At 41.4% G+C, this 21767-nt stretch overlaps 1 protein-coding gene across 5 annotated transcripts in view; it reads left to right on the top strand.

The window, feature by feature from the left end:
• Positions 1–139: 139 nt before the first annotated feature.
• Positions 140–21767, top strand: part of LOC123375716 (SSX family member 2 interacting protein) — a 33569-nt gene continuing 11941 nt past the window's right edge. For 2 of the 5 annotated variants that reach the window (XM_045026903.1, XM_045026899.1), the window contains exons 1-10: positions 141–233; positions 10569–10629; positions 13077–13208; positions 13922–14091; positions 14331–14531; positions 15298–15408; positions 16490–16625; positions 17801–17876; positions 17961–18138; positions 21339–21489. In XM_045026903.1, the coding sequence (XP_044882838.1) occupies positions 13166–13208; positions 13922–14091; positions 14331–14531; positions 15298–15408; positions 16490–16625; positions 17801–17876; positions 17961–18138; positions 21339–21489 (1066 nt within the window). In that variant the 5' untranslated portion in view covers positions 141–233; positions 10569–10629; positions 13077–13165. Of the gene's footprint in view, positions 234–8556; positions 8634–9537; positions 9607–10568; positions 10630–13076; positions 13209–13921; positions 14092–14330; positions 14532–15297; positions 15409–16489; positions 16626–17800; positions 17877–17960; positions 18139–21338; positions 21490–21767 lie in introns of those variants that run through there. The other 3 variants (XM_045026900.1, XM_045026902.1, XM_045026901.1) reach the window with 3 other exon arrangements.

Below are 21767 nucleotides of genomic sequence, written 5' to 3'. Positions count from 1 at the left end.
GCCCCGCGGGCGGAGGGGCAGGGGGGTGTCGCGGCTCAGGACTCGGCCCGTCAGGCCTGCGCAGGCCCTTGTTGAAGGTCTCCTAGCAACAGCCCGGCCAATGGGAGCAGCGCCGTGTCGGGGAGGGGGTGGAGCGATTAACCCTGCGGGGCCCGGGCGGCAGCGCGGAGCGGCGGCGGCTGGGCTCGCTCGGGAGTCGGCCCCCGGCAGCAGCAGCAGGTGGTGCCATGCGGGTGAGTGAGCCCGCACCCGGCCACGGCTGCTGGGTTGGGACGCTGGGGCCGTTCGGCTCCCTGCGTCTCCAGCCGGCTCTGGGGGCGGCCGGCGGGGGGGGAGTTTGCAGACGTGGGGGACACTCGCGCGCACACCGGGGCGGGGGAGAGTTTGCAGACAGGGACGCGCGCGGGCGCGCACCCGGAGGGGGGGGGAGTTTGCAGACGGGAGGGACGCGCACCCGGAGGGGGGGGGGAGGGTTTGCAGACGGGAGGGACGCGCACCCGGCGGGGGGGGGGAGAGTTTGCAGACGGGAGGGACGCGCACCCGGAGGGGGGGGGGGGAGAGTTTGCAGACGGGAGGGACGCGCACCCGGAGGGGGGGGGGGGAGAGTTTGCAGACGGGAGGGACGCGCACCCGGAGGGGGGGGGGGGGGAGAGTTTGCAGACGGGAGGGACGCCCCCCCGGAGGGGGGGGGGGAGAGTTTGCAGACGGGAGGGACGCGCACCCGGAGGGGGGGGGGGAGAGTTTGCAGACGGGAGGGACGCGCACCCGGAGGGGGGGGGGAGAGTTTGCAGACGGGAGGGACGCGCACCCGGAGGGGGGGGGGGAGTTTGCAGACGGGAGGGACGCGCACCCGGAGGGGGGGGGGAGTTTGCAGACGGGAGGTCCATTCACGCCGAGACTGGGAGGACGCTCACGCACACACAAGGGGAATTGGCAGATGGGGGGCATTCATGGGGGCGGGGATGCTCCTGCACACACATGGAGGGTGTTGGAACAATTTGTATAGTGGGGGGTGCTGAGAGCTAATGAGCCAATCTTTAAATGCTGTATGTGATGGAAACCCCGTCAAGCCAGGGGGTGCCTGCGACAGCACCCCTAGTTCCACCACTTATGCCTCCGGGGTTTACAGATGGGGGGCGCTTTTACACACACCAACTGGTTGCCTGTTTTGATTGGATGTTTTCCTGGAGATTTCATCACATGACATAATCTTTAATTAAAAATTAATTTCTGGAGACTCCAGGACACTCCTGTGGAGGTGAGGGGGGACTTTTGTGTGCAAATGGCTGAGGGGATGCTTGTGCACACACAAGTGGGGGTGTTTCCAGATGGTGGGGGGATGCTCATGCACATACAAGTGGGGGAGTTGGCAGGCAGTGGGGGGATGAGGAGTTTGTGTGTGGGAGGCACCCATGCATGCACATACTGGGGGGGACGGGAGTTTGGAGGTAGGGGGAGGTGCCCATACCCACACTATGGGGGGAGTTTGCAGTCTGTGTGTGTGTGTGTGCTGGGAGGAATGTGTGTGTACACACGGGGGGAGAGTTAGCAGGTGGTGGGAAGCTGGGGGGACATGCCTGTGTACACGGGGGAGATTGCAGATGGTGGCGGCTGGTGGATGCCTCTACGTACATGGGAGAAGATTGCAGGTCGTGGTGGGGATGTGCGTTCACACACAGTTTGCAAGGGGGAATTTACTGGTGGTAGGGGGACTTAGTATGTGGTGGCAGCTTGGGGGGGATGTGCATGCACAGGGGGAGGGGAGTTTGCATATGGTGGGGATGTGTCCATGGGGGGGGTGGAGTTTGCAGGGGGGATGCGTGTACTCCTGGCAGTGGGGAATGCATGTGTAGTGGGCACACACATGGGGAGAGTTTGCAGGCATTGGGGTACACATGGTTTGTGTTGGGGGAGGGCCCTGCAAACTGTCTCCGAACACAGTATTGTAATTGCTTTAGGGAATTAGGCTAGTGTGGGCGACTGAACTGCATAACCACCTAGCAGTAGCGCTGAAAGTGCCAGTGTAGCATCTGTTCTTGTCTTTTTTTTTTAATCTGGGGGTGGATAGGAGGGAGGCTGCTAAGTGCTGTGTGAGTGTATGTGAATTTTATTTGTTTTGTGGGTTTTCCTTGCTGTTCCAAGCTTTATAACTAAGTACTGTGTTCCCAACCTCTGTATCCCTCGCTGTCAGTCATGTTTGGAAGCAGGGTGGAGTGGTAAAGATCTATTCCATGGTGTCCAATTTCTCAGGGGCAACGTTTTGTTGATGCTTTAGGCTCTAACTACACCAACTGTCAGTGATGATCTTGTAAATCCTGATGTGCACACCCTGTCAGATTCAGGGTAATTGGTAGGGAAGACTCTGTACTGGATTATCTAGTCTGTGTACAGTTTTCATGTTACATGTTGTTGATCTGTGTGAAGCTGAAAGTAGCAGATGCTTCTAGGCTGGTGAAGGTCTTACATCTGTTTTAAGAGACTTGTGAATTTGCAAAATAATTCTGGGTTTTGCTGCTAAATTGGTTTAACATTGGAAATCAGGAGTTGTAGGAGGTAAGAGGCCATGGTATTTATATTGCATTATCTTGACCCTTCTTTTGCTTTTTAAAAATAATAATTGTTGATCAGGATTTTCTTTTTATTTATAGCAAGATACAGAGTAAATTCTTTAAGATCAAATTACAATGCAAGACCATTTTAATATTATCTATTTTTGTATATCTTTAGTCATACAGAGCACTTCAGTTACCAGGCTAGCATGCAAATAAATATAAGTAATTTTGTAGCATCCAGTATGTCCTTCCTGTAGGTATGATGGACACTTTGCTCAAGTTTCAGGGGAATGGTTTGGTTATGAGTAGAATGGGGAGGTCCATGATGTAGGATTTGATTTTATTAGATGACAGATTCTTAGTAGTAAACCAGGAGGAAAAGTGGTTTTGAGAGGGGACTTGATATCATTTGAAGCCATCATCAAATGGGAAGGAGTAGCATGGAAGCAGGATTTTTTTCCACACTGGAGAGATGGAGAAATGGGGGAGCAAGAGACAGACCTTTGGTATTTGAAGTGAGTAGAACTTGGGCTGGAGAATAGAAAGACCTAGGTAGGTAGGAAAATATCTTATCTGTATCTTGCAAACAAAATTAAAAGGAAAAGCAAAATATATATATATATATTTTTAAAAGTTAAATTCAGAAAGAAGGTTCAGGCAGTGTTCGGGGACTAAATGGAAAAGTACCAATGCTAAAATCTTGGTGATCATTAAAGTGAGGTATAGTGGAAGAAGAATGTTTTGTGCTAGTCACATGTAGTAGGTGTTTTGAATACAGAGAAACAAAAAGAATTAGGTACCCAAGATCTCCACAAAGAATTTTGTCATTGTCAAATGCAGCATTGAGGATGAGGTAAAAGTCAGAAGAGAAGATTGACTAAATATATCATATCAGATTCAATACCATAAAGCCCATTGTAAGCTATTAAAAATGCTAAAATGGCCACCACGTGCTGCCTAATAGGGCCAGAAAGAGATACCTAATAGGGAGATGGTAATGCTCTCATAGTAGAGGGATGTTAATGTGGAGGTGAACTGGGTATGTTCAAGGCAGGATGAAGATTTGGGAGCTGGATGAGTGAAAAGAAAAGATCAGTCATCTGTAAAGGCAAAAGGCATGGTTGAATCTTGCAATAGTAGATGATGCTGTATGAAAAGAGTGCTGAATATACTTAGTGAAAGTGGGTGTGCGTGGCGGGGCTAACTTTTTGCAGCTCAGCATTTAATGTTATTCTAACTTCATGGTGTAAGGAGCTAGGAACGTGATGGAGCAATTGTCTAACATTCAGGCATATGACTTAACTTTTACCAGATAATAATAATGTATGGAGATATACCTATCTCACAGAGCTGGAAGGGACCTTGAAAGGTTATCGAGTCCAGCCCCCTGCCTTCACTAGCAGGACCAAGTACTGATTTTGCCCCAGATCCCTAGGTGGCCCCCTCAAGGATTGAATTTACAACCCTGGGTTTAGCAGGCCAATGCTCAAACCACTGAGCTATCTCTTCCCCTTGTATGTAAATTTATGTGTTTCTGTGTGATTGTAGGTGTATAGCTGGTCAACTTCAAATAAACATTTTACTTGTTAAATTTCAAGTCTTCTTGAAATGTAAATGAAATTGAGAAATGCAAAATAAGAACATAAGAATGAACCTACTGGATTAGACCAATGGTCCATCTAGTCCAGTATCCTGTCTTCCGGCTGTGGCCAGTGCTTCAGAGGAAAGAAACAGAACATTGCAATCTATCGAGTGATCCATCCCCTGTCATCTAGTTCCAGTTTCTGGCAGTCAGAGGTTTAGTGATACCCAGAGTATGGGTTCCTGATCTTCTTGGCCAATAGCCACAGATGGATTTATATGCCATGAATTTATCAAATTCTTTTTTTGAACCCACTTATAGTTTTGGCCTTCACAACTTCTTCTCCTGGCAATGAGTTCCACAGGTTGACTGTGTGTTGTGTGAAGTACTTCCTTATGTTTATTTTAAAGCTGCTGCCTGTTAATTTCATTGGGTGACCCCTGGTTCTTGTATTATGTGAAGGGGTAAGTAACACTTCTCTATTCACTTTCTCCATATCATTCATGGTTTTATAGACCTCTATCATATCCCCCCATTGTCTCTTTTTCTGAGCTGAGCAGTCCCAGCCTTGTTAATCTCTCCTCATATGGGAGCTGTTCTATACCCCTAATCATTTTTTGTGCCCTTCTCTGTACTTTCTCCAATTCTAATAGATCTTTTTTTTGAGATGGGGCAACCAGAACTGCATGCAGTATTCAAGGTGTGGGCATGCCATGGATTTATATAGTGGCATTATGGTATGGGTACCCAAACTCCAAATGGGGCTGGCTCGTAAGACCATAATCTACAGATGCATTGAGTGAATACTACGGTACTGCAGGCTGAAAAATTTGTTGTTTGCTTTTTTAAAATTAATTTTGACGAGTTTGAATAGCTTAGATGGACACACAAAACTCCTTAATTAAAAACTCTGAATGTAGAAGAGTGTTGGCAAAATATGACCCATGCATATTTCTGTGATTTAATATAACTGACATCACTAAGTTAAATAGTTATCAACTAGTAAACTAGGGTTTATGAATTTCTGGGGTCCATTTTTGACTATCCAGAAGTAACTTTTTATTATAACTATAATGAAAATAGACTTAAATACTTTTAGAATAGTTAGCACTAATTGCAAACTAGATTATTAAAATCTGCAGTAAAATAATGAGCAGCTGTCAAGTTTTAAAGTGGGGGGGACCTGAATTTTCAAAAAAATAAAACCAATTTTTTTACGGCATTTTGACAGATAGGCATAAAGTTGTAATTGAATGACTTCTGTGTGCCCTAAATTTCCATAGGCTGATATGTTTTTGTTTCATCTGGATAACAGCCATCTGTGGAGGGGATTACTATGCAAATGTAAAAGCTTTAAGCAGCTTTACATCTCCTTTTGGAATTTAATCTTAGCAGAAGTAATAGTGTTGTATTTTAAATAAGTTACCATTTTTGTTTGTTTGTTCTGTCTTATGAACAACTTTCTGTGTATTTTCTGTGAGGCAACTTACAAGTTGCAACATACCTGCATTCTGAAAAATATAGTGACTAAAATATTGGGGGAGTGACTGTTTATATTTGTGATATTTATTGGCTGGTTGAAGTTGAGTATTTTCTTTTTGTAGAGTAGTTCTGACATCAGGAAAAATTAAAACTTTCTGAGAGAGAAGAGAACTAGTTTTGGAGAGGAATTTTCTGAACAACTTATATTTTATTTTACTTTTGTGAAACTGCCCATCTGGTGTTGAGCGACCAGATGGTGTAATCTGATTACATTGCAGTACTATGAAAAGCTATTATGTTCTGACACTAGTTTGCCTTAACTAGTTCTGAAAACTCAGTTGAGTAGGAGTAGCAGTCTACATAAGTTCAAACTTGACATTGAAAATCTGTGTGCTTCAAACAACTTGTATATGGTGAGCCCTGTAATCTAGCTACTATATATAATTTTAAATTGTGCCACACATTGAACTCATAAAACTAATTTATGACTATAGATCTGATTTCCATTTTAAATCATTATTGTATATAAGAACATAAGAATGGCCATATTGGGTCAGACTAATAGTCCAGCTAGCCCAGTGTCCAGTCTTCTGACGGTGGCCAATGCCAGATGCTTCGGAGGGAATGAACAGAACAGGGCAATTTATCGAGTGATCCATCCGTTGTCCACTCCCAGCTTCTGGCATTCAGAGGCTAGAGGGACACAGAGTGTGGGATTGCGTCCCTGACCATCTTGGCTAATGGCCATTGATGCTCCATGAACGAATCAAATTCATTTTTTGAATCCACTTACACTTTTGATCTTCACAACATGCCCTGGCAATGAGTTCCACAGGTGACTGAGTTGTGTGAAGAAGTACTTCCTTTTGTTTGTTTTAAACCTTCTGCCTCTTAATTTCATTGGGTGACCCCGGTTCTTGGGTTATGTAACACGTCCTTCTTCACTTTCTCTACACCAGTCATGATTTTATAGATCTCTCATATCGCCCCTTAGCTGACTCTTTTCCAAGCTGAAAAGTCCCAGTCCTTGTAATCTTGCCTCATAAAGCTGTTCCATACCCGTAATCATTTTTGTTGCCCTTCTCTACCTTTTCCAATTCTAATAGATCTTTTTTGAGATTGGGCGACCAAAACTGCATGCAGTATTCCAGGTGTGGGCATACCAGGGATTTATATAGTGGCATTATTATATTTACTATCTTATTATCTATCCTTTACCTATCTATCCACTTCTGAAAGGTTGCCGACCCTTGTTCTATTGTTTTGATTCTATAATACTTACCTTACATTGGAGCCAGGGTAGATATCCCTTCTCTCTTGTCTGGGGGAAATTCTGTTTCTCCCTGTGTGTAGACTTTAAAGCATAATATTAGTCAGTATTCATAATGCCTCATATGGTGATAGTCATCACCAGTGTGTCACAGGGTTTCATAAAATACATCACTCAATACACTTTTATAACAGTAATATTGTATACAATCAGTTGATTCAATTGCTTATCATTTGAGGTTCAGACCCCTGCCAGAGCTCTTTCCCCCACTCACTAAGGTGATGGCTTTGTTTGCTTTTTATGTAAATGTGCCTTTATTGTCTCTCCCTGATGGCCAGGCTGGTCAGACACACAAACGCACATTCCATTGTCTGGGGCAGGCTGGGTTTATGCTTTGCTTGCCAAACGCATTTTAAGAACATAAATCTAGCACACACCCATAATGCTTTGTACACACCTCATTCATACATCACGCAAAAATATTAATGATTAGGATCAGTCAGTTTTAAGTTTTCCAGTGATATTACATGCTACTTCTTGGGTATATATCATGGCAATGGTGTACTAGGTGTAGTGAGTGTGTCAGGTCTGACAAGAGTTGCTGACACAGAGTAGTTAACCACCAGGGGGCCTCTGCGTCACTGTGCCGCTATTAAAAGGGTATTTTTATTTTGGAGAAACGTAATGCGAGTGCAGCAGAATATTCAGAAGGCGCTGAAACTTTTTTTTTTTGAAGGGAAAATAAACTATACAAGCGAATGCTCAGTGGGTAGGGAGGGTGATTGGGGTGGAAGAATAGGAGGGAATGGGGGGGAAGGGGTTGGGAAATTAGAGGGAGGATGGGGACCAGTGGGAGGGGAGGGGAGCAGTGGGATACTATAATGGAGGACATGGGGGTGCATGACAGAGGCACTGGAGGAGAATAGGGGTGGGACACCTTTCAGCCATACATCCTCCACCGTGTGTGTGCCATGATCTAGGGACTCCCAGCCCACCTACAGGGGTGTGACAATCCGTTCCTCCTGGAAGCCAGGTTCTGAGAGGGCTTGCCTTTTGTGGGGATCTGAGCCCCTGTTCCCTTAGTGATATGAGATCTGGGGGGGTCCCTTGCCCATTTATGGGGATGTGACCTCTTTCCTTGCCTCCCTGTGTAAGCCAGGTTCTGGGGGCATGCCTTGCCTTTCTGAGGTTGTCTGAGATCTCTCTCCCCCCTCCCATGTGAACGAGGATCTGAGGAAGAGACCCGCGGGGCAGGAGGAAGTTTAGCACAGGCATGCTCAGAACATGCACAAAGAACACATTGCTGACATTGGGTTCTATAACTTACATTAGGAACAAGAGAAAGACAAAGGGAAACATAGGTCCACTATTTGGGGGGGAAGGAGAGCTAATGATACAACATCAAGAAGGCTGAGGTGTTTAATGTGTATTTTGCTTCAGTCTTCACTAAAAATATTAATGGTGACCATATTCTCAACACAATATTAGCAACATGGGGGAAGGAGCATATGGTTGCTGGGTCTCAATCTGTTGATGGCTTTGAAGATCAAGAGCAAGGTCTTGAACTGCCATTGGGAGTCAATGAAAGGATGTGAGCACATGAATAGCGTGCTCGTAGCATCTCCTCCTGTGCATAGGTGGACTGACACACTCTACTCTTTTGCATTCAGCCCCAAATCCAGTAAAAAGATGAAACTGTACAATGAAGATAATTCTAGTAGCAAAACACTGGCCATTTTCAGAGATGGTAACTTTTTGGAGACTTAGCGAGGTCTCCTGATGCTGCATAACAATTTAGGATGCCTTTTGCTGGTGGTTTAGCAATTTTAGACCTTGAGGTTAGATTTCCCTTTAGTGGGCCTTCAAGTTGCTGGTTTTTAGTCTGGTTTATTATACGCTTCTGATGAGTTTTCCAAGACACAAGGATCTGACATCTGTTTCAGGCATGGGGAGAAAACACCTGGATTTTCAGGACTTCAGTGTACCATTCCTTTTCCATTTGCATGTCTTCCTCCCGGCACCCCCATCCATTCTGAAATCCAGGAATAGGAACTCTTGAAAGTGGCTTGCTCCTAATCCCACTGGGTTAGATTTCCTGGGTCTTCCTATCAACGTCACTGTAAACAATAGTAAGAGAATGACTTGAATGCACTGTGTGGCAGAAGCTGAGTGCATTTGGCCACCCCCAAAAAGCACCATTAGCCTATTAATGCACACTGTGACATCATGTAATAGTGTTAATTATGACTCCGTAACTTCATATTTTATTTTTAAGAAAACATAAAATTGTGTGTGATGGTATGGGATACAGCCTTCCACTGCAATGTAATTTTTCTCGTAGAAAGTCAGTTATAGTTACAAACTGCTGCTGAAAGGGAATATTGGCACTTTGCAGGGAGGAGGCATGTTAAAACTTTCTTCCCTCTCCCAAGCTGCCTTTGCAGCTGAAGTCTCTGTATTCTTATATATCACTTAAAAATAGGGGGAAAGGTTTAAAAAAAAAAAGGGGGAGGGTTTTTTTTGTTGTTGTTTATTGATGAAATCCTAGCTGTGAACCATTGGGGATTGATGCCCCGCTATGACATCAATAAAGCGCAATTGGCCAATCATCGAACATTGCTATGCTGGCTGACTTTTGGACTGTTCAGGATTTCTGTGTGTTTGTGTATTCCCTTCTCATGAATGAGAGGATCTGGTATAACTACTTGATTTTTACTGAGGTAAGGATTGCATAGAATTAAAGGAATTTGATCTTTGTCCATTACAGATATGCAAATGACAGTAACTTTTAGAGCTACTGTAGTAAAATAGATTTATGCTGGTGTTAAAAGACTTCCTTTAAAGTGAAAGGAGTAGGGATTTTTTAGGCCCTGCTTTTGTCAGGGCTCATGATAGACCTGTCTGCCTTTTGAGCAAAGAGGGAAAACTGATTTGGTAAATGAAATTGGTTGTGCTGTGACTCGGATAATAGTCTATTGCAAGTATTAGAGAGAGAAGGTAAGGTGGGTGAGATAATATTTTATTGTACCAACTTCTGTTGGTGAAAGAGACAAGATTTTGAATGAGACAGAGCTTTTCTTTAGGTCATATTGCAAATATTGTAAGGTTGCCCTTTGATTATAAGTAAGGCTACATTTTAGTCACGGGTATTTTTAGTAAAAGTCACGGACAGGTCACAGGCAGTAAACAAAAATTCATGGCCCATAACTTTTACTAAAATTACCAGTGAATAAAACTTGGAGGGGGCTATCTGGGGCCCCCAGGGGTGCTGGGGAGGAAGCGGGGGGGTCCAGGCAGTGATGCGCGGCTCGGGACCCCCACTGGTGCTGGGAGGGTGCTGGTGGGTCTGGCAGGCTCCCTACCTGGCTCCGTGGGCCCCCCCAGCAGCAGCAGAGTTTGGGTGTGGGATGGGGCACGGGATGGGGTGAGGTGGGCTCTGGGTGGTGCTTACCTGGGGGGCTCCCTGGAAGCGGTGACATCCCCCTCGTTCAGATGCTAAGTGGAGGCGTGGCCAGGCAGTTATACGCGCTGCCTCTGCCTGTAAACACCGCTCCCGCAGCTCCCATTGGCCGCGGTTCCAGGAAATCACCCTAACTTACTAAGACAGAGGATTAAAGTGGTTGGAATGGCAGTAATGTGAAAATGTCTGTAGTTTGATTTGTGTTTTCTGTTATATTAACAGGACTGCCATGGGCAATACTCCTGATCTGAATTGATGGATCCAACAGAAGCTAAATGAACATGTAAGTTTTTTTTATATGGTCTTTGTATTGTGCATGATTCTGGGTTTATTTGGTAAAGATATTGTTGATTTTGGTGGGAGAAAGGGAAGGGAAGACCCTCTTCTTAAAGACTCTGTTCCTGAAATCATAGGGGTTACATGAGAATCTCAGCTTTCATTGAAAGTTTCTAGTCCTCGTGGTTTCAGAGAGAGACGGGGAACATGAACCCTAATAACTTAATAAACAGAAGATAAAAAAGAACCAGTTCTTTTAAATCTCTTGACTTTTTGGGGCCTGGCTCTTGACTTTTGTACATCTGGGGTTGGCACTACTGCAGTACCTCATTTTCTCTCTTTCTTTATAACATTGTCTCTACCATTACTCCTTTACAGCTAAGTTTTCTGATGGATACATTTGCATCAGTTGAAATGTGTTAATTTGCTGCAACTACTGAGTCTTTTACCTTTTTGCCCTGGTGAACTTACACCTGTGAAGCATTCTCCCAGTAATACGTCCTTTTCCCCCAACGATGGGCCTGTCATTATATGGTTGCACCACAATGCCCTAGAGCTAGGGCAAAGTTAAAAAGGTGTAGGGAGCTGTGAATGAGGCACTCGTACCCTGTTCTTTGAATTTCCTGAATAATTTTGGGTTTAAATCTCAACTATGACACTATGCTATGCTTCCTTTCTTTCTTTTTTAGAATAAAACTTCAGTCTGTAATACTTCGGTTTTTTGAACGCTTGCCATGCAAGGATCTCAAAGCACTTTACAAATACTAGTGATTTAACTGAGTCTCACAAAACCCCTGTGCAGTGGTGGTATTTATCATTTTATTTATTATCCCCATTTTATAAATCAGGAAATGGAGAAGAGCCCGAATAACTTGTCCAGGGTAACACAGGAAATCTGTGACATATCAGAAAGAGAAGCCAGCGTTCCTGAGGGCCAGACCTGAACCTTACCCAAGTCTTAAGTTTTGGGGGAAGGAGGGCTACAGCATGCACCTCTATGTCTCCCAAGCTGCCATTTGGAGCTCCTGAATAAAACACAAACCAAAGAAAAAAACATTTGAGTGCCATAGAAAGACTTATAAATAAATTCTGTCTCCAACCATATTGTAAAGATGGGCTTAAGAGTCACAGACCAGCTAGAGTAAACCTCTATGTTAAGTATGCATCAAGCAACCATTTTGGAAGGGTAGGTTTTAATTGCTGTAGACAACTGAAGTCTAAAGTCTTAACTGCTCTACTGCAAGTGGTTTATTGCAACAATATCTGACCAAAATATACCTGTGCTGTACAAATCCTGAGAAGAATACATGAAACTCATGTGAGGGTATCATCCAAATTGTTCGTCGGAGAGGTAGGTGTGCTTCCCTGTGGAGTGGAAAGTGAGTCTGTTACCCTTAGAGTGACCAGATGTCCTGATTTCATAGGGACAGTCCCAATATTTGGGGCTTTTTTTTTTAATATGGGCTCCTATTACCCCCCATCCCCTGTCCCGATTTTTCACACTTGCTGTCTGGTCACACTGGTTCCCCCTAAAGCTGCAGATATCCATGGATCTATGTGGCTCTCAGCACAGCTGTTAGAGGTAAAGACCATGCTTGTGGGGGTCTTATGCCACTGTGTTGCTTTCTAGATCCAGGGCAACATGGCATCTGTGGGTCTAAGGCTGCTTTCTCTTTCTCCTGGAAGACCCAGCCAGCTTTATCTTATGAGTACAAGTTTTTTTGGTTTCCAGAAGGCCAATGCTGTGGTCAGTGGCCAAGCCAATAGATTTGTTCCTTTCATCATATTTGGGATCTCTCCCACCCTAATTTTTTCTTCCAATTGTTATTTCAAATTTTAAAAATACAAAATTAGGCAAAGACTTGAACTGATTGCTATGTGGTAGGACTTTTCTTTAAACTTCAAACCTATACAGATTTTTCTCATCAGGTTGATATTCCTCCTTTGCTCCTATATCACGTATACTAATTTCAGAGCTTGGAAGACATATTTATTTTTCTGTTAGGAAATAAGCCCACAGAGATGAGTTTATGATGAAACTGTACTTAACCAAGTAGTGACTCTTCTATAAATAAAATTATGTTGCTTGGTTATAAAATTGCTTACTACTTAAGAGAAACAGTCTTACTGTTTCTCTAATGATGCACACCACTATAAAAAACAATTGGATTAGTTTCTCTGCATCGTGATTCTTTATCCTCTTTCTGGGATGCTTAGTGACTTAATTTGTAGCTTAAGGATATCTAAATACCGTGCACCAAAAATTGTCTTGTCTGGCTATCTGTATTTAAATATTGGTTCTATTTATTGTGCTGTAATCACTGGGTTTCATAGATTTGTTTGTATATAGAAAGTTTATATGGCTTTAGCCCAGGGGCATCTCTTGTATGTCTACTTGTATCTAACACAGCTAGAAGATTATATTGTTAATCTAAAATGTTCTTGCTATTTTAGGAGATGCCTGTGTAGGGGATTTTACCAGCAATTGTACTAAATACTTCACTGCTGAACCAGTTGCTCAGGTACCTTGGCTGTCTGATGCTATGGGAGATTGGAAGACTATTACAGTGCCAGCACTGTCATCAGGTAACTATTGTAGTTAGAAGACAAAACTGGGAACAATTTTAATTTAGGAGGTTGGAGGATCACTAGTGGTACAATATTTTACAGGCTGTTAAACAGCTAGATTGGAGTTTCATTCATAAAATATCTAACTCCTTAAGTGGAAATGTCAAATAATATAATCATGTTTATACTACAATTTCTACTGGTTAAGGTAGTTTTACAGAATAGTTATCACTAAAAATTACCATATGTGAGAGAATTCTAAACATTCATGTTTTTTACAGTCAGTGAATGTCTCACATTGCTGTAACGTTCTTTTTGTTTTCTGTTTCTCTTTCATCCTGTGTTTTGATTAACAATGTATTTAAAGGCAAGACTTTTTTTTATGTATGTGGGGTGGTGAGGGAGTAGGTTAAAATGTACAATGAAACTTAATATGTAAGAATCCTCAGTACATATCTTGGGCATGTATGAGAAATAGTAATCCAAATAAGCCAATAAACTAATAATTAGAATGATTTTTGTGAGAATCTTTTTTTGGGAGGGGAGAGGAATTTTTTCATGAAAATGTCTTATTTAAAATCTTGTTGATGCTTTATCTTTTGGTAAGACTCTTGATAGTTCTAAATGTCATTTCTAAAGTTCCTAAATAATGATGAGTAATCCTGTTTTAGTCTCATGAATTGATTTAAATAATTAGTCCTAAACTTGTTTCATAATATTTTGAATTGTAGCTAGCAAAATCACTTATCAGAATACCTCAGAAAAAAAGATGTCCCCCTCAAGTTTAAACATGCAACAAGTGCTACGCTCGCCACTGCCTTCGTACAAAAATATGCACAGCTTTTTCAGTGCCTTCTGCACAGAAGAGAATGTTGAACAGAGTATCTCCTATCTTAACAGGGTAAGCCACTTTCTCAAGTGGGGTCATTTAATATAACTGTCAATCAGTTGTGGAAATGTGTGAGTGTTCTCTGGGGTGAGAGCGTTTATTCCCATGAAGTAGGCTTTCCTTTGGTTACTAATTGAAAGTCAGAGGTTTTTTTCCTTACAAAAATGAATGTCTTCTAGTATGCTGTCTGAGAATTTTGTCAAGGATAGAAAGAAATTGGTCCAATTATTGCTCTCTCTGTCCCTTACTAGGAGTTGACAACATTAGGTTTCCCGTCTCTTTATTTGGAGTGCAAAGATAAAGAATTAAATGTAGTATCGGTCTTAAATTGTATGAATGAACTGCTTGTACTCCAACGCAAGAACCTCCGAGCTCAGGAAGAGGTGGAAATCCAGCATCTGAAATTGGGTAGTGATATGGACCACCTGCAGAACTGCTATGCTAAAGTAAAGGTAGAAAATCAATTCTCTCTTAACTCTTATCATAATGCAATGTGGCACTTTCAGCTAACAAATGTTATAAGTTCTCAGTAAGGTTATTTTGCTGATTTCTTAAGGCTTAATTGTCCGACAGGGTTTTTTTTTTTTTCTGAGTTGTTTTCGGACTGATGGAAAACTCATTAAATGTAATGAAAAATGAGTGGAAGAAATAGCTCTCTAATAAAGACATGAATACTTTGTGAACAGTTTAGTGACCAGCTGTTCCCGAGGAAGATTGATTAGATTAGAGCAGTGGTTCCCAAACTTTAACAACTTGTGAACCCCTTTCACTAAATGATCATTGTAGCAGAAACATCCAGCTAATGTACTTATCCAAGTCAACAAAAGCTCCAACTGCCAAAACATTTAGCTTCTCCTCTAACTTCTATGGAGAAGGCATGTATTGCAGCATATTGAATACTTAATAATTTAATGGCAGTGAAAGAGTAATTGCATTCAGTATCAAACTAAAAGTAGTAATGCTGTGTTGCTTATATTCTTTTCCATATTTAACTCAGTAAAAATCCCCATGAAGTGGAGCTGCTATAGAACAATCTGCTGCACTGGGGTAACCATGTTATCCAGGCCTCTTGCTGTAGAAATGAAGGTTAATTTGCCATGAAGGGGCCTTGCCTGTGTATTGGACTTCTGATATTTCAGCAAGAAAAAACTTATCTCAAATTAATTTTTTTTCTTTTGTAAATTTTAATTGAGATTGAATTATGGGTCCTTTTTTTAGGAGCAACTGGAAGCTTCTAGAAGGGAAATAGTGGGACTTCAAGAAAGAGACAGACAACAGCAATGTAAGAACAGAAATCTGCACCAGTTACTTAAAAATGAAAAAGATGAGGTGAGTCAGCCTGTACATCTACACAAATCATTCAAACAGTTTTCACTAATCTTACAGAAACCTCAGGTTTTTAGTAGCGTTTTATTTTAAAAGATTACATAGTTAGGCTTGCATAGAGAGAAATATAGCAAATTTTATGTGTGGTCATTGTGAAGTTTGGCATACTAGCTGCTAATGCAGGGGTTCTCAAACTGGGGGTCGGGACCCATCAGGGGGTCATGGGATTATTATGGTAGGGGTCACAAGTTGTCAGCCTCCACCCCTTCATCTCCAGCATTTATAACAGTGTTAAATATTTAAAAAAAGTGTTTTTAATTTATAAGGGGGGGGGTACTCAGAGGCTTGCTGTGTGAAAGGGGTCACCAGTACAAAAGATTGAGAACCACGGTGCTAATGGGATGCAATTCATGTGCGAATAGGGTTGATGGGTTCAAATGATAAAAATGGTGGTGGTCTCATTGCATAAGTACACGTGCAGTCTTGTGATGCCTTTTTTAATGTATCATTCTGAGAAAAGTCAGCTAAAGCCTGGCTGCTAGGCTCCGAGATCCAGCTTATTTGCCAAAGCCTTTCTAGTAATGTATAACAAAACCAAAGTAACACTTCAGATATATGTAGGAGAGCAAACAAACAAAAAAAAAATGCAACCAAAACCTGGAATATCTTCTTGAACCTGGAAGAGGGAAAGGCTAGAATCCACTTGGAAGTTTACTGTAAACAATACTTTGCCTAAATTAATTGGATGGTGCTTAGGGAAAACCTGAGCGGGAGTTGTGTGTGCGCACATATGTAAATACATTTATTGTTGTTTGGATTACAACAATGCCCGGGAGCACTAGTCATGGACCTGGACATTTACACAATTAGCTTTTCTGTAATGCCTATCCCAGTGGTGTCCATATGTAATTAGCATCTTAATGTTCAGCTAAAAATATTGGACAGACACTGAAAGTTACTAGGCCTTAAAATTTATATTTTATACAAATATTTATACCAGGCTCTTTTATTTTTGGTTTTATGTTTAAAGAAATGTATGTGCATGAACTTTAGTTGAAAATGTATGGGGTTTTGGGTTTTTTAGGTACAAAAATTACAAAATATTATTGCAAGTCGTGCTACTCAGTACAATCATGATATGAAGAGGAAAGAAAGAGAATACAACAAACTAAAAGAGCGCTTACATCAACTAGTCATGAACAAAAAGGATAAAAAAATAGGTAAGTAAAGTCTTCCACAGCATAGTGATACAGTAAAAGCTTCTAGCATTAACAATGTGCCAAGCTCCTTACTTAGAATGCACTTTGGTATCCAAAATAGTAGGTCACAGAGAAGGTTTTGCATAAAATATGTAGCATTTAATTAAACTTAACTGTTTGTAGACTTAAAGAAAACTGATCTTTTATTTTTGCTAGTGTAAGAATGCCCTGTAACAGTTTTTGATTATCTCCCCTTGTTTTGATAGGTACAAACCAAAGAAGGCCAGTTGGCTGCCTGATGAGAATCATGATCAGTTCCTAAATTAAAACATTTTCACCCTTATAATTTTTACCTTTGCTAGTACCACTTCAGCTCTGATGATGGTAGGAACAACTCTGAGTGCTAATGTAGACTGGGCTGGAAAGAGCACTTTAAGTACTATATTTGTGTCCACCAGCTATGAGTAGGTTTAATCAAAACTGCTTAAAATGTTGGCAACCACCTGGAGGCCTGGAACTGCACTAATGCTGGCAAAGGTGGGAGATTGTAGACAGGAAATAAAACTAGTGTAGGCACAGCCTATGGAGGGGAAGGGGGAAGCAGCTCTGTGTCACCTCATTGCAACTTTTATTAAAAAAAATCTTAGGGTGCTCTGCCACTTCTTAATAAGACATAGAACAAATAACGATCATTATGCTGCTCTGTCACATAGTGAGAGTGTTTCTTCCAAGACAGATGTCTTCAGCATGTGACTACAAAAGCTCCGTGCACAGCATAATTTATGCAGTGCATTGGGCATGAGATATTAGTACTGTTCTTTTAGTGTTGCAAAACTACTCAAAATGAGCATGTGGGAATGAGGGCAGTGAAGTGTCCAACGCTGCCTGGTTTATCCTGTCTAAAAGAGACACCATCATGCTAGAAACTCTACAGTCTTTTTCATTTATTAATTTTAAATGTTACATATAACTCTACCATTAAAATTTCTTCTCTTCCTTCCATGATTCCCTTTCTTGTTTTGTTTTCAGGAAATTTTGGTCTCGTGTGAGTCCAAAGATTGATTTTTTTTTTTTATATTCAGTCCTATAAGACTTCTTAATGTAAAGGCAAATGTAAGGTTACCTGAATATTTAGATATACTTTGAGGATTTTTACTTCACTCTGAAATGTCTTTAATTTCCCTTCTCATTTGTAGCTATGGATGTTCTAAATTACGTAGGTAGAGTTGATGGGAAGAGAGGTGCTTGGAGAACTGGGAAAACAGAAGCCAGGTAAGTTGATACCTATATAAATATATATTTTAATCAAAGTGTATTTTGTAATTTATTTATTTATTGTAAGGCTTCTGCCTTCAGGAATGAAGAAGAAATGTACAAAGTTCTGTTAGGTGGCTATGAACAACGCCAAAAACAGCTTCTAGTGGAAAATGCTGAGCTCAAGAAAGTTCTTCAGCAAATGAAGAAAGAGATGATTTCACTTCTCCCACCACAGAAACAGAAACCTAAGGAAAGAGCTGAAGATGGCATTGGTCCTGTAAGTGGTGTTTTGTTTTTTGTTTTGTTTGTTTTTGTTTTACTTTTTTTTTAAACCCTCCTATATATTGAACTAATACTATGCATGGTCATTGGGTCATACAAAAATATAACCCTTGCTTCTTAAAACTTGCCACCTGCACTAGTTACTGTGTCTCATGAGGAGCCCACTGTTCAAATGCACCTAAGTAGGCTGTCCAAATCCTGCATTTTGCTCATATCAATATTTGGGTATGGAAAATGGACTTAGGTGGTGATTTTCAATGCCTTAATGTGATTGGACAACCTCTTAAGGTGCTTATGTTGGAAAATTGTACGTCCAGTATGTACTATATCTAGAAAAACATGGTGGTTATAAATAGGGTAGGCTCCAAGTCTGACAGGCTAGGTGAATCAATGTTTCTGCTAAAAATCTGCAGCTGCTATCAGGAAAACTTTTTTATTGCTAAATAGAATGGTTTTCAGTTCTGCTAGTAATTCCCTTCCATTGTTCACACTGGGGGCATCACACATTGCTTTATTGCTTGTAGATGTTGGGTATGAAAATGTATGTAATCATAAAGGAATCTTTTAAATGTGCTTTAGAGTCAAAACCATTGTGGATGAGATGTCTAACAGAGCTACTTGATTAAGTGGTGTTTTGGGGAATTCAGTAGTTTTAGGCATTTTACTGTAATTGAGATATTACATTGGGCTCGACATTCTTGCCACAGGGTATGAGTAATTCCCCTTAACTTCACTGAGAATTACTCGTATATCCTGCAGCAGGCAAAATAGGCCCACGGTATGTTTAGTGCTCTAATTAGTATGTTAAGTGTCTGACTCCTTCTTTAGGAAAGAATCTTACTGTAGGTTGAAATTCCACTTTATACAGGTGAGTCGCATCATATGCACATTTAACAGTCCTGTAAATGGATATGCACGGGTGGAATCCTATGCCAGCTGGGACCCAGTGAAGACAGTGGGTTTCGGCCCAAACTCTATGGGCCACCCATGCTAATCCAGCTTCATGACTGAAGCATACATGTGCTTGCGTACCAAGACAAACTGGAGGAATAACAGGACTTTATGCTTTACAATGAAATGTTCTTAGGTGACTGAATCAAATTTCTGCAGTTATTTGTTGATCTCTTGGGGTTTAACTTTTTTTATAGCAGACTTTAAAAAAAACCCCAAACACATAAGCCTCATTTAATTTCTTGGAGGCACATTCAGCTACTTTGTAAAATGAATAACCAGCAGAGTCTAAGTAGCGACTGCTAAGTACTTATGGGTAGAGCCCTGTGCGGATACAAAATTTGTATCTGCATCTGATCTGTGAGCCGCAAAAATTGATCTGCAGATGAGGATATCTGTTAATTTGCAGGACTCTACTTATGGGGCATATGCATCAGCTGCTCCCCAAATGCAAATATTTCAGCAATTTTTTTACTTCTGTATATTCTAAAAATCTAGTTGGTCTAATGGATTAACTATTTGCAAATACTCACAGTCAAAAGCAGCCCTGGGTTCATTTTTGACATAGGTTATAGGCACAAAGTATTAACTGTTTTTTTACTTGTCTAGAAAACTCATCTGAATATTAAAAAGTTGATAAAATCATTAACTTTATGGGGGAAAAATAAATGTGTGTCTATACTGGGCAAAGCTAACTTGTGCTCCTAAGCAAAGACCTCTTAATGTAAAATACACTCATTCCGGGGTGAAATTTTGGTAAACCTCTAAAAATGGAATTATAATCATCTCCTGGTAGACTTCCAACTAAAGCAGTGCTAGTTATTGATACTTATGTACAGTAATCCAATGATCAGAAACTTATTTAAATTATATATGTAAAAAAGGAAAACGTAACTATTTGAACATGGAGTACTTGCGGCACCTTAGAGACTAACACATTATTTGTGCATCCGATGAAGTGGGTTTTAGCCCACGAAAGCTTATGCCCAAATAAATTTGTTCGTCTCTAAGGTGCCACAAGTACTCCTCATTCTTTTTGCTGATACAGACTAACACGCTACCCCTCTGAAACCAATAACGATTTGAGGTTCTTTGTTTTGTTTTTACAGCAGTTATTGTTGATTCAAAACAAGGTTGCCTAAATGAACTTCGGTTTAAAACAAAAAACCCTGAACATCTTTTGCTGCCCCAATGTTCACACCGGTGGCCTGGGTTCTTGTTACTTAGCAGCATTATACTGAGTCATGTGAGGTTATTGGCCTGGAATGCAGAGCTTTGGACTAGGGTACCACTGATATTAATATTTATTACTACAGTAGCGGCCAGAGGCCCAGTCAGGATTGGGCCCTCATTGTGCTAGGCACTATACACACAGGAACCTCAAGAAAAATTGTCTTGATGGAATTAGGTAGAATGTTAAATTTCTCTCAATTCCTTCCTTTGCTGATATTGCGGTTTCCAAAACCCCCAGAAGCACTAAATTTCATTTAGTGAGTAAATGTTGCACCATATGTAGAGGAACCATTTTTTCCACCCTTAAACACATCAGTTTTATCTGTCTGAATTAATTTAGGGTCCAATCTTTTCTATCTGCTTCCGAGTAGAGAGGATTTACATTGGGGGCATCAGGCCTAGGGATGCTAAAGAGAAGTGGGACAAGGGAATTCTGGCTCCACAGCATTGTTCACTGTACTTTACCCCCTCTTCTCACTCATCTTGCCTTTTCCCCCACCGGTGTACTATGGATAAAGAGGCAGAACCAGTTACTTGCTCTCTACAGGATAATTCTTTGCCTCTGTCTAGGTGAGTAATCCCCACATATAAGATTATACAAACCCCACCCCTGTGTTCTTAAAACATGTCAGATGCTGCATAGTGAACTCCTCGCTCCCAGAATTGGTGTTTCAAGGGCACTGCCAGGCAGGAGATTTAGCAGCATGACTCCTCGGAGCCTTAAATCTCTCCTTCAGGGAGGGGTATGTGTGTTTGTGTATTCCGTATCTTGCTGGCTGATATTAATTCTGCATATTGGGGGACAGGGGCAGCTAGGAAGTAATGTGGAAGGTCTGCCCTGCAGAACCCCTGAAATCCATGCATTTAGGGAGTCAAACTCCCTGCCATGTCCAAACTGGGCAAATGCACTTAAATGGAAACTCAGAATTTCCTGTTCCCTCATACAGTGAATAAGGCCCTTAGAAAAATATAGAGGACTGCGTCAGCAGACTCTTGTTTTTGCTTTTACAGGTACTATCAGACATGGAGGAAGATGCTGTAGAAGTAAATAAAGAGAATATGTGGGAACTTTCTTGTGAAACTGTGCGAGAACAGCTTACCAACAGCATTAGAAAGCAGTGGAGAATGCTGAAAAATCATGTTGAAAAACTGGATAACCAAGGTGAGTGTCGTCATAAGCTTGTATTCTGCATCATCATGATGTTTGTGGCAACTCCATTTCCATAGTGGTGTTTGTTATACTCTGACCCATTTGACATAACAATACCCAAGCTAGAAAGTTTTTAAAAGTACATTAAAAAAATCACGACACGGTAGGTTGCCTCAAGTGCCATGCAACAGAAATAGAAATACGAAAGATTTAATTACAGGAGGGCTGAGAAACTCTCATGTAGCAACACTGTTATCCCTGACTGAGGTTATCATTTGTTGAAGGAAGAT

The sequence above is a fragment of the Mauremys mutica genome, chromosome 8 (genome assembly GCF_020497125.1).
Source record: "Mauremys mutica isolate MM-2020 ecotype Southern chromosome 8, ASM2049712v1, whole genome shotgun sequence".
Taxonomy (NCBI): Eukaryota; Metazoa; Chordata; order Testudines; family Geoemydidae; genus Mauremys; species Mauremys mutica.
The sequence above is the reverse complement of the archived record's forward strand: the minus strand, read 5'-3'. Positions and strand labels throughout refer to the sequence as shown.